At 39.8% G+C, this 17,136-nt stretch overlaps 1 protein-coding gene across 2 annotated transcripts in view; it reads left to right on the top strand.

Moving 5' to 3' along the window:
• LOC101662751 (cAMP-responsive element modulator) overlaps positions 1–17,136 on the top strand; it is a 67,066-nt gene that overhangs the window by 14,673 nt on the left and 35,257 nt on the right. For both annotated transcript variants that reach the window (XM_045289819.1, XM_045289818.1), the window contains exons 2-3: positions 6,434–6,533; positions 13,429–13,552. In XM_045289819.1, the coding sequence (XP_045145754.1) occupies positions 6,490–6,533; positions 13,429–13,552 (168 nt within the window). In that variant the 5' untranslated portion in view covers positions 6,434–6,489. The remainder of the gene's footprint in view (positions 1–6,433; positions 6,534–13,428; positions 13,553–17,136) is intronic.

The raw sequence follows: 17,136 nt of genomic DNA, 5'->3' as shown, positions 1-17,136 counted from the left end.
AAAAAAAAAAAAAAGAAAGATCAAGGTCAGAAGTGAAGCAGCAGCAATGGAGTCGGAGGGAATGCAGCCAATTCAGGAGAGATACATGGGCAGAATTAATAGGCTGAGTTAGAACGTACCTTGTTTCTAATTGTGCCAAGCACAATTAGACATTTCGTGTTCAAAGATTCATTTTGTGCATGTAAGATTGGTGGTACACTTCCATTGGACAATCAGGAAAGGATACTTGGAGAAATTATGGTCCAAGCTTACGCCAAGAAGTGATAGTCCTCAAATTCACATCAGGTCAGCCTCTAGAGCCAGTGATCTTTATATTAGACCACTATATTACGAGGCCACATTGTCACTTCAGGAATTGGGACAGTGGAAGTGTGAAGTGATCAGAAAGGACTCCCAGATAGTATGCCCATCTCAATGGTGGTGTCAATCACTGAGATACATGTAAGAGAAGAAGAGAGTTGCAGAGTAAGAGAGCTGAGTTATGTTTTAAGCATTTTAGGTTTGAGGAACTGTAAACCAAACATTAAGAGACATGTAACAGGTACTGGCAATGTTATTTGTGACTTGTCGAATTAGTGTGAACTAGCAAAGGGAGAACATGTGGAGGATCATTTTTGATACTAGAAGCCTGTGGAGAATACACTAACTTTTAAAAGTGGACCCTTGAAACAAAATGAGGAACCAGATCATTTAAAGTGTAAGAAGTTCAAGGAGAAATGAATTTTAGAGAAAACTGGGAAATGCTGTAGAGATGTTAAGGACAATGAAAAAACTCCAACTCAACTGTCATTGTGTCAACTCTGACTCATAGCAGCCCTGTGGGATAGAGTAGAACCTGCCCCTGCGGGTTTGTTTCCAAGACTACTGATGGGAGGAGAAAGCCACATCTTTCTCCCCCAGAGCAGCTGGTGGTTTTGAACTGCTGACTTTGTGGTTAGAGCTCAACATGTGACCTACTACTGCCAACAGGCTCTTAAGAAGCATCCTTTGAATTTGGCAAGTAGGTCGTCATGGTGAGTACAGAGAGGGTAGTTGGAATGAAATCTCTGAAAATCCAGAATCAAGATCATATTTATCTTTCTGGTAAGAAGCTAATCTTCATTCTCTTTTGACCAATGTCAATTCCTGTGACTGTGGCTAGAAGCTGGTGTTTTCTTCCGTGCTGACTGCCTCTGGGAAAAGGAAATGGGTGGTGGCCCTGGATTTCACTGAATGCTATTTTCTGTCTTTGGAATTTTGAGCCTTGAGAATGCATGACTTAATAACAACAACAACGAAAACTAAAGGGAAACTCTCTTGAAAGGAAATATCAAAATTAGCAGATCCTTCTTGGTTCTTACATGGTATGTGACCATATTCAATAATATCATTATTCAAATAATATTATTTGTTGACATGTCTGCCTTCCTCATTAGGTTGCAAACTCCTGGTGAGGCAGGGACATTTTATCATCTGTGTCCTCAGTACCTTATATCAGGGCCTGACATAATAGCTGATGATTATGGTGTAATAAGTGAATTATCACACTGCTTTAAAGGAAGATGCCCCTATAAAATGCTAGCATAGTACAAAACAGAATAAATCTAAATCAAATGAATGGCATCCTCTTTGTTTGGGTGTTGTCCCTCCCCCCCAAACCAAACAACTGCCATTGAATCAATTCCAACCCTTAGTGACCCTATAGGATGGGGTAGAGCAGCTCAAGTTGGTTTGTTTCCGAGACTGTAACTCTTTAGAGGAATAGAAAGCCTCATGTTTCTCCCAAAGAGGGGGTTGGTACTTTCAAATTTCTGATCATATACTGTATATACTCGAGTATAAGCCAACCTGAATATCAGCTGAGGCACCTTAAAAAACTGCATTAAAAATGTGCTGAACACCTGGACCCACCAAGCTCAGAGGACAATAGCCCGGCTCGGAGGGCCCAATGTACAGAGAGGACCATATCGCCGGCCCCACTGTGAAATGCGACATCCTGCACTGACCCATGGCCCTACATGGGACAGCACTGGAGACACAGTGTGGGATGTGTGACTGAGCTGACCCCACCACACTGAGGCAAAACACTGGGGGCATGCAATTGAGCGGTGGGGGAAGCAGAGCAAGGAGGTCCCGAGGGAGTATAAAGGATGGACTTAAAAAAACAAACAAACAAACAAACAAACAAACAAACAAAAGGATGGACTTTGGGGCCAGCATGTGGCACCCCATCAGACTCTTCCGGAAAACACTCCTAAAGGTCAACAAACAGACCTTGAACTATTAACAGGCTTTTTTTGGTTTTGTTTTGTTTTTCTGTTTTTTTTCTCTTCTTTAAAATTTTGTATGTCAGTGGCTTTTTTGTTTGTTAGCTTGTTGGTGTTGCTGCCGTCGTTGCCATGTTCGTATGTGCCACTTTGGTGCTGTCAAAGCCATCCGCAATTTTATGCACATATTAATATATCCGTAGGTCCACCTAGATAAGATAGGCTGGACAAACAGTGTGAGAAGAAAATAACGGGACCAACGGTCCCAGGGGGACATGAGAGTGTGGGAGGTAGGGGAAGGGAGAAGGTGTTGGCCAACCCAGGGACAAGGGAACAACGAGTGGTTCAAAACCAGTGGCAGGGAGGGGAGGGGAGGACTGGTAGGGACTGACCAAGGGCAAGGTAACTGAGAGGAATTCCTGAAAACAGAATGAAGGTGGAACATGGTAGCGGGACTGGAGGAAAGCGTAAGGAAATAGAGGAAAGGAGTAGGAGGCAAAGGGCATACATAGAGGTCTAAATATAGACATGTACATATGTAAATATATTTATGATTATGGGGGAAATAGACCTATGTGCATATATTTATAGGTTTAGTAGTAGGGTAGCAGATGGACATTGGGCCTCCTCACCTGCATTCCTCCTCGCTTAATACAAGAGCACCTTGCTCAGCTAAATGGTCATTCCATGATACCCACCTTCCTGACATGATCGCTGAAGACAAACATGTGCATAAGCAAACATGGTGAAGAAAGCTGATGGTCCCCGGCTGGGGTCTTAAAGGCTTGAAGCAGCCATCTAGCTCAGAAGCAACAAAGCCCACAGAGAAGAAGCACACAAGCCTGTGTGAACACGAGGTGTTGAAGGGAATCAGGTAGCAGACACCAAAGAACAAAAACCATCATTGTGTGATCACCCTTCCCACATAAATGCTGAAGACGAATGTGTGCATAAGTGTGGTGAAGAAGGCTGATGGTGCCCAGCTATCGAGAGATATAGTGTCTGGGGTCTTAAAGGTTTGAAAGTAAACAAGCGGTCATCTAGCCCAGAAGCAACAAAGCCCACATGGAAGCAGCACACCAACATGTGTGATCATAAAGGGCCAAGGGGACCAAGTTTCAAGCACCAAAGGTGGCGGGGGTGGGTTGGGGGGTAGATCATATCGTGAATGAGGGAAGTGCATGATGGGGACCCAATGCCCATCTGTAGACACATGGACACCCCTTGCAGAAGGGTAGTGGGGAGGAGATGAGTCACTCAGGGTTCAGTGTAGCAATAATGAAACAACCTTCCTCTAGTTCTTAAACGCTTTCTCCTCGCCAACTACCATGATCCCAATTCTACCTTGCAAACCTGGTTAGACCAGAGAATGCACAGTGGTACAGATGGGAACTGGAAACACAGGGTATCCAGGACAGATGAACCCCTCAGGACCAGTGGTGAGAAATGTGATATTGGGAGGGTGGAGGGAAGGTAAGAGAGAAAGGGGGCACAGATTACAACGATCTACATATAACCTCCTCCCTGGGGGACAGACAGCAGAGAAGTGGGTGAAGGGGGACGTCGGATGGTGTAAGATATGATGAAATAATAATAATTTATAAATTATCAAGGGTTCATGAGGGAGGGGGGAGCAGGGAGTGAGGGGGAGGGGGAAAAAGGAAAATGAGCTGATTCCAGGAACCCAAGCGGAAAGCGAGTTTTGAGAATGATGAGGGCAATGAATGTATAAGTGTGCTTTACACAATTGGTGTATGTGTGGATTGTGATAAGAGTTGTATGAGCCCCAATAAAATGATTTTTTTTAAATGTGCTGAAAAACTCGGCATATACTTGAGTATATACAGTAGTTAGCAGCTCAAGGAATAATCACTATGCGCCAGGGCTCCTCTTTATTTGGATAGCCTTGTTCAAATGCTACCTATGTATTATCCTTAGGCATCAGGCCAAGGTGTGGCAACAATAACCATTCCTTCAGTGCTCTCAGCCATGCAGCCAAACCTGCCAGTGTTTTGCACCACAGTTTCAAAATTGATGGGTGCCATGACATTTAGAGAGCAACTGCTTAGAAGGGAAACTGGAAAGCCACCCCCAAACCAAAATCCCACCGCCATTGTGTTCTCACTCATCGCATCACTCTGTATTGTTGTTGTTATACTTATCCATCCATATACACATATAGGTATGTATGTATGCATATATCTCATACACATCATTTTTTCAACTACCGTGTTTACCCGAAAGTAAGACATCTCCTGAAAACAAGACCAACTTACAGTTTTGCCTCTCTCTGAAATATAAGGCATCCCCCCGAAAATAAGACCTCCTCGAAAATAAGCCCCACCCCCAAGCTACCGTAACTCTAACTCTGGACTCTGGACTCTGGACTGTAGTGTGCTCTGCCGTGCAGCTCACTGTTGGCTGCAGTGCAGACAGGAAGTGCGAGGTCTCTTTTAATAAAACGATAAACAATAAATGTGTACCGTATTTTTCTTCATAGAAAAGTAAGATATCCCCTGAAAATAAGACCTAGCACATCTTTGGGAGCAAAAATGAATATGACACTCTTATTTTCTGGGAAATGGTATCATTTTAGCCAAGCTAAGTAAAACTTCCAAAAGAACAGAAAAACATATCCACCTACCCTAGGTGTGTCTTAATATATTCTTTCGTACCACATCTGCTCATTATTAGGACATGAATAATGAGACTCTTTAGATAGCTTCCTCTTTCTCTTGGTGAACGAACAGCTGTTGGGTTTGAACTGCTGACTTGACACTGCCAACCTTGCAGTTAGCAGCCCAACACCTAACCCACAGCGCACATGGAGGCTAAGTTGATGCCTAGAAGAGACTTAGAGATGGTTTCCCCTCCCCTCCAACAACTTATACATGCATAATTCATTGCTATTGATTATACTCGTCCTGTTGTACAGCTGTGCTTGTTATCCCCCTCCAAACTGCTCCACCGCCATTCAAATGAGCTCTGTGTCCCCTAGGCAAAAACTCCTCCTCCACCCATGGTAACCATAGGTCAAGTTTGGTTGTTTTTTTGGTTGTTTGTTTTTAGTTTTCTTGGTATAATACTCACATACACTTGCATTCAAATGGCTTCTAAAAAGAGTTGTATATACACCTTCACAATCAGTCCTTAATGCCCCCCCCCCTGTTTTTTTAAAAAACCCTAAAATAAGTACCCTCAGACATATTTTTGTCATTTTTAGGAGGCTGGTTTTATTTTATTCAGCTTGCAAAATGTGTACTTATTTTAAGATAATCAATTTAAGGAAACAGAGTTTAAGAATCCAGACGTACTGAACCTGTTGAGATGGGAGAAATCCCCATATCTTCCGCTCTGAGAATCTTCAAAACTATAAACTGAAATTGTCTCCTGAAGTCATATTTAAACTGAACAACTATTTAGCTGAATTAGGGGAAAAATGCTTACTGTGAGCATTGTTCTTTCAAGGAATTATCAAATCGTCAGTTATTACTAACGTCTACTAAGTTAGATGAGGAGTTTCCCGGCTAATGAGCCTCCATCAGTGGTTGTGAAACTAATGGGTGGAGCTAGGGAGAATGGTGACACACGTGAAGAATGTAACCAGTGACGCTCGGTTGCACAAACAGAAACAGAGTGTTTTCTGTATATTTTAACCAAAACTAAAATGGGAAGAAAAACAGTTGAGTAGAGCGGCTTTTTAATGGACCATGACTGCTGTAGCAGGACGTGTGCAACGAACTTCAATGTTTTTGTTTGGCGCTAATATTCTTGGACATTTCCCAGGGGAAAGGGAAATGCAAATCAGTTGAAAATTTTGTTGAAATGTAAGGAAATGACAAATTTACTGTTTCTTACGGGATTGTAACTTTTAAGATTGAGCTGATACCAATAGCTGCACAGAGTGATGGTTTTGCGAACACTTTTTCTCAATGGAATACAATCTGAGATCAATCATTATTTACTTTTTGTGAAAATGTCTCCCCAAAGAGAGAGAGAAAAGAGGAATAAAATTGGAGAAGAAATAATATGAAGACTTAATCTCAGTGGGTCCCCACCCCCTCTTTTTCTTTTTAGTTGTATAGAAATTAGAGTAAACTTTCTGGCATAGTTTTGAGAGATTTTATTTTTTTTTAAAAGTAATAGAGTGTATGATCTCCCAATTCAACATTATAATTTCACTGCAGGATAAATTAAGAAGAAAACACGGAGGAGGAAAGCATTGATTACAAATGTCTTAATAATGAGCAAATTTGGCAGGAAAAAATATATTAAGACACACCTAAGGTAGGTGGATATATGTGTTCCTATTCTTTTTAAAGTTCTACTTTGCTTAAAGTTAAAATGATAGTTGAAAATAATGCTGTGTATATATATATGTATACATGCATACTTATATATGTGTATGTATAAATATAATTCTAATAATATACACCAAGTGACTCAAATTCAGTCAACAACCGTCTCCTGCCATGGTAGGCGCTGAAGATACAGTGAGTGACTTATGCTAAGAGAGCAGGTGATATGAGTATATAAACACCCAAACCCACTGCTATCGAGTCCATTCTGACTCAGCCACTTGATAATTGCGTTTCCAGGACTGTAGATCTTTATGGTAGCAAACAAGGAGCAGCTAGTGGGTTTGAGCGACTATTGAAGTTAACAACCTAAAGCCTAACCCATAAAAGCATATGAAAAGGAAAACAAAAAATATATGGACAGTTCTGCAGAAGCTTAGAATTAGAGAAGTGCCCAGAGTTGTAGTCTTCTTTCTTTGTCATTAGACTGTACTTGAGCTTCTTTGTAAAATAGAAATCTTTTGCAGAAAAATCTAAGTAGATTTTTTTCATGTTTTCCTCCGTTCTTTTCAGAGACATTCTGTTTCATTGATTGACTTGAGTTTTAAAAAGAAAGCAATTTTTCCCTCTGGTATTGTAAAGCAATATTAAAGCAGACAAGAAACACCTTTAATACTTTTTCCTGTTCGTGTTGGGCCCCAATTTTAGAGGGGTGAAAAAATTTTGTAGAGGAAATATGTTTAGTCAGTACTGTAGTTTTATCTTTGCAATTTGGACACAACCAAGATTTGAGGATTTTATTTGATAGTTAATTGACTTTTCATTTTGATATTTTTACCCTCTATTTCTTAACCCCTGTTTCCTACTATCCTATCCTTTAAGAACACTTTCCTGAGAACCCGTGATAGAATTCCTTTAAGACGTTTCTTTTTCCTGTCATTTTCCCTTCTGGTTCTATATCTACCTCTTCCTAATACATATAATCACATATTTGTGATTAATCTGTGATTAATTGTCTCAGTATTACTATACTGATGAATTGTCTCAGTATTACCATAATTATCCATATAATTTAATGATTACTCTATATTTGCATTTGTTTATTGTAAGTTTGTTATGGTAATATACTTTGTTTTAGTCTTGTACTGTACACAAATAGCACAAACCTCTTTTTCTTGACTAAGTGATCCATCTTTTTTGTACTGCACTGTGCAAAAAAATACTGTAATGTTGTTAAATATTTGAAGGAGTTACTGTTGAAGGATGTATGTGTTCCACTGTAATCCTAAAAAATAACAGTATAAGTAAACAGATATGCATCTGTTTGAATTTCTGCAATGAAATTTATCCTAGTTATTATTTAAAATCATGTTACTGGAGAGAGCCTAGATTTTTAAAACCTATGCTTACATTAACATGTTACTTAATTGAGTCCTATTATAGTCAGACTTATCTTGAATAACATTTGCTTTTGTAACAAAAAATGTATTAAGTAATATGTAGAGACTTTGAGAAGATATATTTAACCATCATAAGAAAAAATATGGCCACTAATGGTTGCTTATAATTTCATATTCTTATTTTAGCAAATTCTTACATTTGTTAATATGTTCAGTAGGCTTGTGGAACCAAATGTTTCCCAATATTTTGTCAGTTCTTAGTTGATAATGGACAAAGTATGTGTGTATTCTAAATAATTGTTATATAAAACATTTTTATGTCTTAATCTTTATTCTGTAATTTATAACTGCTAATTAGTCCTTATCCTTCTGATAAAAATTGGTTTAAGATTCAAATGCTCCAAAAAAATTAAAAAATTAAAAAATTAAAAAAAATAAAAAGGTTCAAATGCTCCATAATTAATTTGGAAATTTATTCTATTGTATTGATGCATCTGTGTTGATATTTGGCCATTATACAAAATAAGGTTTTAGGGGAAGAATTTTATGATACATATCTTCAATCTTAATAGGATTAGCTATAAAGTCTAAAGGAAACAATGCATGATTAAAATACATATATTTTCTGTATATTTTATCAATAAAATCTGGAGTATTTGTGGTTTTTAAGATAGTAGTATTTAGTAGGAGGCTCAGCTTTATTTTAAACTAGATAAGAATCCCATATTTGCACTATAATGAAGATAATTTTTAAATTCAAGGGCTTACTTCATAAGTCTAAGGTGATCATGATTTTCCAGTTCTTCGATAGCTCCTTCCCACATGACCCATTGCTGTTACATTGCTTCCAGGTCATAAGGCCTGTAGGACAGAGTAGAATTCCCTTTTTGGGTTCCAAAGCTGTAATTCTTCACACTGCGGATGGCCTCGTTTCTCCCATTGAGCCGAGTGGGTTTGAACTGGGTTGAATCTCCAACCATGCAATTAGCAGCACAGCACTTATTCCACTTTACTTTCTCTTCTCGAGTTGACCTTTGCAATGTTCTGGTCAGCTCTTCAACTTCATTATTTCTCCCTTTGGCCTTACCTACTGTATGGTTAAGAACACGTTTGAGTCTCATCTGATAGCCACTCTGACCTTTTCTTTCTTTCCTGTTTTTCTTTTAAGATAGTTTTATTGACATAATATTCAAGTATTGTACATTGGTTCGAATATTATTTAAAAGATTGTACATTCATCACCACAATACGTCTTAGAGCATTTTCATTATTTTTGTACTAAACTGTTATTAGCTTTCCTGTCTGTTCAGTGACCGCGCTTTCTTCACGTCTTAGGCTCTTGATGTCCTCCACAGCCCATCAGGTCTTCTGTCATTAGTGCTCAGTGCAGGAAATTTGTTCTTGAAATGTTCTCAAAATTTAGGTGGGTCATATTTGGCTCTAATGCAACTGTTTGAATTTTCTTCTTCATCGGCCTTATATTGAACTTCTCCATGGTCTCTTCCCAAAGATGCAATCAATGTTTTTGGGGTTTTTTTCCAAACCAACAGCCTTATGTTATTTATTGTTAGACTTGATGAGGAAGCAAAAAACCAAGGAATAAACCAGATTACTTGCCAATAGAAGTTCAATTGATCAGATGGGGACAAAAGTCTTAATGCAATACAACATGATTTGAGCCTGGGAAAATGCGGTCATGTGTGCCATCCCTCAGGGGGCTCCTTACAGACCTAGCTTGGTTCTTCTCCAATGTCTTCTCTTGAAGTTGTACCTGATTTTATTGCCGGTTTTCATTCGAATCCATTGGGGAATGGGCCGATTCATTCTTCTGTTTCTTGACCAGGAATCTCTTGTTCCTGAAAGTCTTATGAGACGACATGGTGAAGTCGGAGCAACACCACCCTCAGGATGGCGGAGCGTAATCAATGTTTTAATGCGATACCTAAGATTTTCAGTGGTGAATTCCTCAGAAGTGGATAGCCTATTCTTTCTTCATAGTCTTTTCTTAGTCCGAAAGCTCTACTGAAATCTGTTCATTTTGGGTGACCCTGCAGGCATTTTAAGTACCATTGACCATAGCTTCCAGCACCACAGCAATGTGCAAGTCACCACAGTATAAGATTGACAGATAAGTGGCTGCTTTCCACCTTAGCCACTCCCTGGTTCTCTCACCGGGGCCACTATCTCTGAGGCCAGGTTGAGAGAGGAATGTCAGTTAGGCACCTGTGTCTGAATCCAGAAGTGATTTGATTTACTTGTGTTGGTGTTGCATGAGCATTTTCATTTGGCTTCTGAGTCTTACATCTCCTGCTGAGATAACAGTGGAAAATTCCCAGTATAATGCTTAAATTAAGGACTCAAGTTTTAGTTGAAACTTTTGCCCGAGTCCAGCCTTGGGGGTGGCTGTCAGTGGGCCTTAGGGGGTTGTGCTGCAGGGCAGTTGGAGATAGACAAGCACAATAAACTTGTGTGCAGATGTTGAGGTATATTATTTTATACCGATTGTGTTGTACATTTTTTAACCTGAAAATAAACTGATTTTATAGTACAGTACAGAGTGATATGTACTGGGTACAGGATAAGGCAATCTAGAAGAACATTAATATAGAAATTAATTATAATTCCTACACCCTAGTGGGAAAGAAAATATATCTGAGCGAAGATGATAACAACAGACCCAAAAGCTCATCTGCCAACCTCATTGGTGTTGATTAGATTTTGAGTCAAACATCCTTAAAGGATAGAGGAAGGCTACCCCATTGGGTTTCCTGGAGCTGACTGCCACATCTTTTTCAGGAACAACATCGGAGTTAGAACTGCTTATCTTTAGGTCAGCAGCGGTGTGCTTAACAACTGAGCCATCCAGGCTTCTTAAGAACACATCATTTGTTTAATGTGATGTCCGAACTGGAATCTTCAGGGCCCTGGCTATGGTAGGAGCAGTGGAGTCATCGAAAATCTTGTTTAGCCCTTGCCATGATACCTAATATGTACTCTTTAGAAAGTGACTTAATCTCTCAAACATCTTTTTTTTTTATAAACCGTTATGGGAGCATCCAACAAGTGCACCATCTTGCAGACTGGTTGGCATATTTAACATGGTAGGTTCTATCCTAGGCACTGAGGGCTACATAGAAATCTAAGATATGATTCTAGACTTTGAGTTGTTGATAATACTATCCCCCCCCTTTTTTTTTTTTTAATGAATGAATGTGCTGTATGCTTTGCATGGGCAAGAGGCAGAGGGAAATGGTGAGGGTAGAAGTAAGTGGGTTTGTTGATTTGAGGGAGTTCTCATCTGAAATAGCAAAGTTTTTATTGAGTTAAGCTGTAGGTGAGTTCAGGGATTTGTGGAGAGGGAGACACTGTGAAGCAGGTGTAGAGAATAAGAGATCATGCTGATTAAGGAAATTCAACTAGGTTGCTGCCCGGTTTGAAGGGTTCAATTGAGGTAGAGAACCATGAATAGTTTTAATAGAATTCTGTTTTAGAACTTCATTCAGTGTCGTTGACCAGTCTTGATACAGAGGAGGCAAAGGATTGGTTTTATCCAAAATTTGTATTTATTAAGCAGCCGCTGCAAAAGGGAAGCGAACTGGAGCCTTTAGGAATAGTAGTTGAATTACTGGGCCACGGATTCTAGGCTGAATAGGGTAGGAAGCAAAGAGGAGGCTGATGGCAAACGTGAAAGTAGAGACTTCATTTGCCTGGAAATCTCAGCATGGAGGAAGAACAGGTGTGCAGGGAGCAATCTTGGGAAGGCCACAAGCTAGGAGGATAAGCTCTTGGAGGGAGAGTGAGATACTAGACATGATTTTTTCCCCAGAGATGTAGCAGTACAGTTTTAGACACTCACAAAATGGCCTGGTGTGTGGCTGCCTACTCAAGGAGGGAAAGCTATCCAACTGAGGAATTAGAGTGAAAGATGAGTGTTTATTTGAACTTTGAAAAGACACAATGATAAAACCAGAGCTGGAGAGGATGACCAGGTGGCAGCCTGCTCATTACAGGATGCTAAGAACAACTGACTTGCTCTTTACAATGTAACAAGATAACATCCTTGAGCTAATTCAAGAAGTTACTTTCTGGTTAAGGAGCTAACCACAAGATCAGCATTTGGAATCTACAAGCTGCTCTTCAGGAGAAAGATGAGGCTGAAAGACTTAGGGCTTGGAAACTCCAAATGAGGCAGCCAGCACGGGATCGAGTGAGTTGGAATTGATAGCAGTGAGTTTATGGTTGTGTTCATTTCTGACTACCTGAGAAGCTAAATGGTTCTCAATTTGTATTGTACATCAGAATCACTTGGATACTTATTAAATCATACAGTTCCTCTTATGAGTTTGATTCAGTAGGCTTAGGGCTGAGCCTTGGAATCTACATTTATTATACAGGTACTTTTGTTAATTCTGATGCAAGCTGTCCAAGATTTATACTTTGAAAAATTCAAGTAATTAATTCCATCAGGGCAAGGGCCTGCCATAACCACCCAGGTATTTTCAGAGTTTGTCATAGAGGTGGTTTTAAATGAATGCTTCTACAATGAGAGAGTTTATTGGGGGAAGATTTGTTTTGCCTTGTACCTTTTGAGTTGAGACACAAGTTCTTGGTAGAACATTAATAGCATTTTAATAAAGCTGCAAGAAATACCACCAGACAAGTGCCTCTAAAACGCGAGTGCTAGGGTTTGGTTGTCAGATATATTTTTTAAATGCTGCATATTAAATCTCCACTCTTACCTTTTTCTAGGCCCAGTAGCATATTCAAGTTTCTGAATAGTTCTGTAGCAAACAAACAACAAAAAAACTTTTAAATTCAGAATATTGAAAATCAGCTTTTCCCAGATACTGCCCAGCAGTTCTCAAGCTGTGTGTCCTGACCTGTGTGGGGGTCGAAGGACCCTTTCACAGGGGCCGCCCAATTCATAGCAGTAGCAAAATGACAGTTATGAAGTAGCAATGAAAAATAATTTGATGGATGGGGGAGCACCACCACATGAGGAGCTGTATGAAAGGGTCATGGCATTAGGAAGGTTGAGAACCACTGCCAAAGAGACAAGAACCCCCATTCTGACTGACACAGAGAGCCTCCCCAAGAGCCATCGCACTGAAGGCGGACTTCTGAACTCAGCACACATTTGTCCGTCAAAACCATCTTCTTGTGCGTTTGTATTTTAGAAGCTCTAGATAATTAAGAAAAGAGCTTGAAATAATTGTCCACAAGACATGTAAGATTTTTAAGAGTTGTTTTAAAATAAGCTAAGCGTTCACTAAAAGATTTCACAGGCCCCTTTGCAATGTTCCTATCCAGAGAGCAGAAGGTCCCTTGAGTTTGGAAACCTAGAACTTTGCTACTGGAAACTATTTCCTGAGAAAATAAGATGGCGCAATTGGCTGTCAGGAGTAAATATCACAAAGCTAAATAAACACAGGGAAATATTTCAGATAGGGCCTTAATGCTTCTTCCATTTTATTGTCTTTTCAGACAAATGACCATGGAAACAGTTGAATCCCAGCAGGATGGAAGTGTAACAAATTCTGTGGCAGAGAGTGAATCTGCTCATATGCAGACTCAGACTGGTCAAGATTCAATTCCTACTTTAGCTCAGGTAATTTCAACTTAGGCAACAGGCAGGCTTGGATAAAAGTTAAAATATACGGAAACGAGAGTTCTGTGCAGATACTGTGTTCTTACAGTTGGTCTCTAAGTTTTCCATCTTCTCAGGTTATCAACCATTCACTCTAATGGATTGACTGCAGAGGAGATACAATGTATCATTACTTTTCCATTTGAATAGACACTTTGCAGCCACGCCCCACCCCACTCTACCACCAACCATTGTGGGAAGGAAAAGGCACCCCCGCCCCATATATTATCTTTACATTCTTAGTTCAGATGGTCATCTCAAATTGTTATAGGTTTATGCTCTTAGCTACAAAGAATTTTTTTTCTTTTCTTTTTTTTAATCATTTTATTAGGGGCACATACAACTTATCACAATCCATGCATATATCATTTGTGCAAAGCACATTTGTACATTGGTTACCCTCATCATTCTCAAAACATTTGCTCTCCACATAAGCCCCTAGCATCAGCTCCTCATTTTTCCCCCCCCCACCCAACTCCCCCCACCCTTGATAATTTATAAATTATTATTTTGTCATATCTTACACTGTCCAATGTCTCCCTTCACCACTTTTCTGTTGTCCATCCCCCAGGGAGGTTATATGTAGCTCCTTGTAATCGGTCCCCCCTCTCGACCCCACCCTCCTTCCACCCTCCAGGTATCAACACTCTCATCACTGGTCCTGAAGGGATTATCCGCCCTGGATTCCCTGTGTTTCCAGTTCCTACCTGTACCAGTGTACATCCCCTGGTCTAGCCAGATTTGTAAGGTAGAATTGGGATCATGATAGTAGGGGGGAAGGAAGCATTCAGGAACTAGAGGAAAGATGTATGTTTCATCGTTGCTACCCTGCACTCTGACTGGCTGGTCTCCTCCTTGCAACCCTTCCATAAGGGGATGTCCAGTTGCCTACAGATGGGTTTTGGGTCTGCACTCCACACCACCACCCCCTCATACACAATGATATGATTTTTTGTTCTGATGATGCCTGATACCTGATCCCTTCGACACCTTGTGATCACACAGGCTGGAGCTGCAAAGAAGTGTTACCACTTGCTTAGTATCTATTTGTCATTGTAGTTGCTTGTTTTTCCTAGTTCGGTCTTAAATTTTCAGTTGACATCATTCCGAGATCACCAGTGTGTGTCATTCACTGGTTTTGAGCTCCTAAAATTGATTACTGAGTTACCTATAAAAATACATTATAAAAAAACAATACATATCTTGCCTCATATTAATTGCCATCAAATTACATATAGTTACCTCAACTAGCTTATGGTTTTAATGGGGTAGATAGGTATCTAACAGTAAGCCTAATAGTAGAGCAAATATTCTACAAATTATATACAAATTAACTAAGACGAGTAAGAGAGAAGCCAGTTGGCCAAAGGCCATACAGTCGGAAGGCTTAAAAGTAGCTTTGGGTATTGAGATTTGAATTTTGGATTTTAGTAGGTTGTAGAATAAATGGAGGAGAAAACAATAGCAACAAAAAATTCCATTGCCACCACGTCACTTCTGAATCACAATGACCCTGTAGGGTGGAGCAGAACTTCTTCCTGGCATTTCTTAGGCTGTTAACCTTTACAAGAGCAGAAAGCCTCATCCTCATTCCTTGGAGTGGATTTGAACCACTGACTTTTTGGTTAGCAAGCCAATGAGTAGCCAACTATGCTACTAGGGCTCCTTAAATAGAAGAGACGAAGTGGAAATTGGAAGTATAGATTCTTCAAGAACTTTATTGATGAAAAAATTCCTGGGTTGAGAGAAGCCTATAATGCTTGGAATAAAAGGAGAGGTAAGAGTTGGGAGAAGGCTACATTAGGGACTTTTAAAAGCGTATAGTTTATAATGTTTCTTCAAAAATTAAAAAATATGCAAGTCTGTACTTACCCAGCATGGATGCTGAACTCATGAATTTAGTATATTCTGTCTTCCATATGTTTGAAATATTTAATCAAAAAATAAACTAGTTTTTATTTCCTCTATGCTAGGAATGTTATGAAATAAGTTATTTGCATTCTAATTTATGGATTCCTTTTGTTAACTAAAGGAGTCCTGGTGTTGCTGAGTGGGGGTAAATATTGGGCTGCTAACTGCAAGGTTGGCAGTTCAAACTCACCAACTGCTCAGAGGGATGATGATGAGGCTGTCTACTCCCATAAAGATTTACAGCTTTGAAACCCTATATAGGATGATTATGGGTCAGGTGATTTAGTGACACTGAGTTTGTGTTCATTAACTAAGAATTATCTTCTATTCCATACATAGATCATGACTTTTCAAAGAAATGTGTCACATAAAACACAAGTCCAGACTTTTATAGGGAGGAGCGTTATTCAGAAAGAAAAGGGGGGCCTTCTGACGGTAAGACTGAGCAGTATCTTCATGAATGAAGGTAAAGGCGCTTTTATTTTATAGAGGCTTGGAAAAAACAACACAGGTGCAGCAGATGGGATGATGAAGTTGCTTTGTTGCAAATCAGACTGTTTCATGCTGGAGCCAGCTTGTTCTCTGGGAGGGACTCTTGGAGAGGGTACTTACTTACGGTGGTTCAGGCTGAGTGAGAAGGGACCAGTATTCATTGACTTGGGGAAAGGAGAAAAGCTTAGTCAACGTTCCGTTAGCAAGCACTTTGCTTCTGACTGCAGTGGATCAAGTAATTGAGTCATTCATTTGCGAGGCAAGAAATGAGCATTTGGGAGTTGTGTCTGGCTTTGTCATAGCTAAACAAAGCAGTATCCACGAATCTCATTGAAGTCTCATGGGCAGGGCGGAGGTCTGCAGTCAGCCACTTTCCTCAACCCAGAGGGGAAGGGGCTTCTTTACCAGTTGCTCCTTTCCAGCATCACAGGGTACAGATAGAATTCCATATTGTCATTGGACATAATTCTCAGCACGGAATTTTCCTAATGTCATTACTCATGTAGTTTTTTTTAATACCTGAAGCTATTGAGTTAAGATTTATTATGATTCAACAATGTAATATATATATGTATATATATGAATTAGAACATCACACTCAATATTATGATGATTATGAGGGTAAGTGCAAAGATTGCCACAAGGGCTCCACTTTTACAGATGATCTCAAAGCAAATGTGTTCAAACAGGCCTCTGCAACCAATGGATGGCTGCAGACAAAGCCAGCTCGGGGATGCACTTGGCTTAGACTGATTAAGGGGCCTTCAAAAAAACATTGTCTAATCAAAACAGTGGCTTCCAAGGGATTTGCTAGGCCAGTTCAATTTAAGATGGCCAGCTCAGAAAGTGGCAACTCTTTGTTGGGTTTTGTTTTTTTTTAATCATTTTATTAGGGGCTCATACAACTCATACCATAATCCATACACACATCAATTGTGTAAAGTGCATTTGTACATTCATTGCCCTTATCATTCTCAAAACATTTCTTCTCCACTTAAGCCCCTGGCATTAGGTCCTCATTTTTCCCCTCCCTCCATGGTCCCCCCTCCTTCATGAGCCCTTGATAATTTATAAATTATTATTTTGTCATATCTTGCCCTGTCCGACGTCTCCCTTCACCCAATTTTCTGTTGTCCGTCCCC

This window comes from Echinops telfairi, unplaced genomic scaffold (genome assembly GCF_000313985.2).
Source record: "Echinops telfairi isolate 266 unplaced genomic scaffold, ASM31398v2 ScPeMD7_31;HRSCAF=116, whole genome shotgun sequence".
In the NCBI taxonomy this organism is placed as follows: Eukaryota; Metazoa; Chordata; class Mammalia; order Afrosoricida; family Tenrecidae; genus Echinops; species Echinops telfairi.
Note: the sequence above shows the minus strand (reverse complement) of the source record. Positions and strands in the feature narration are given on the sequence as shown.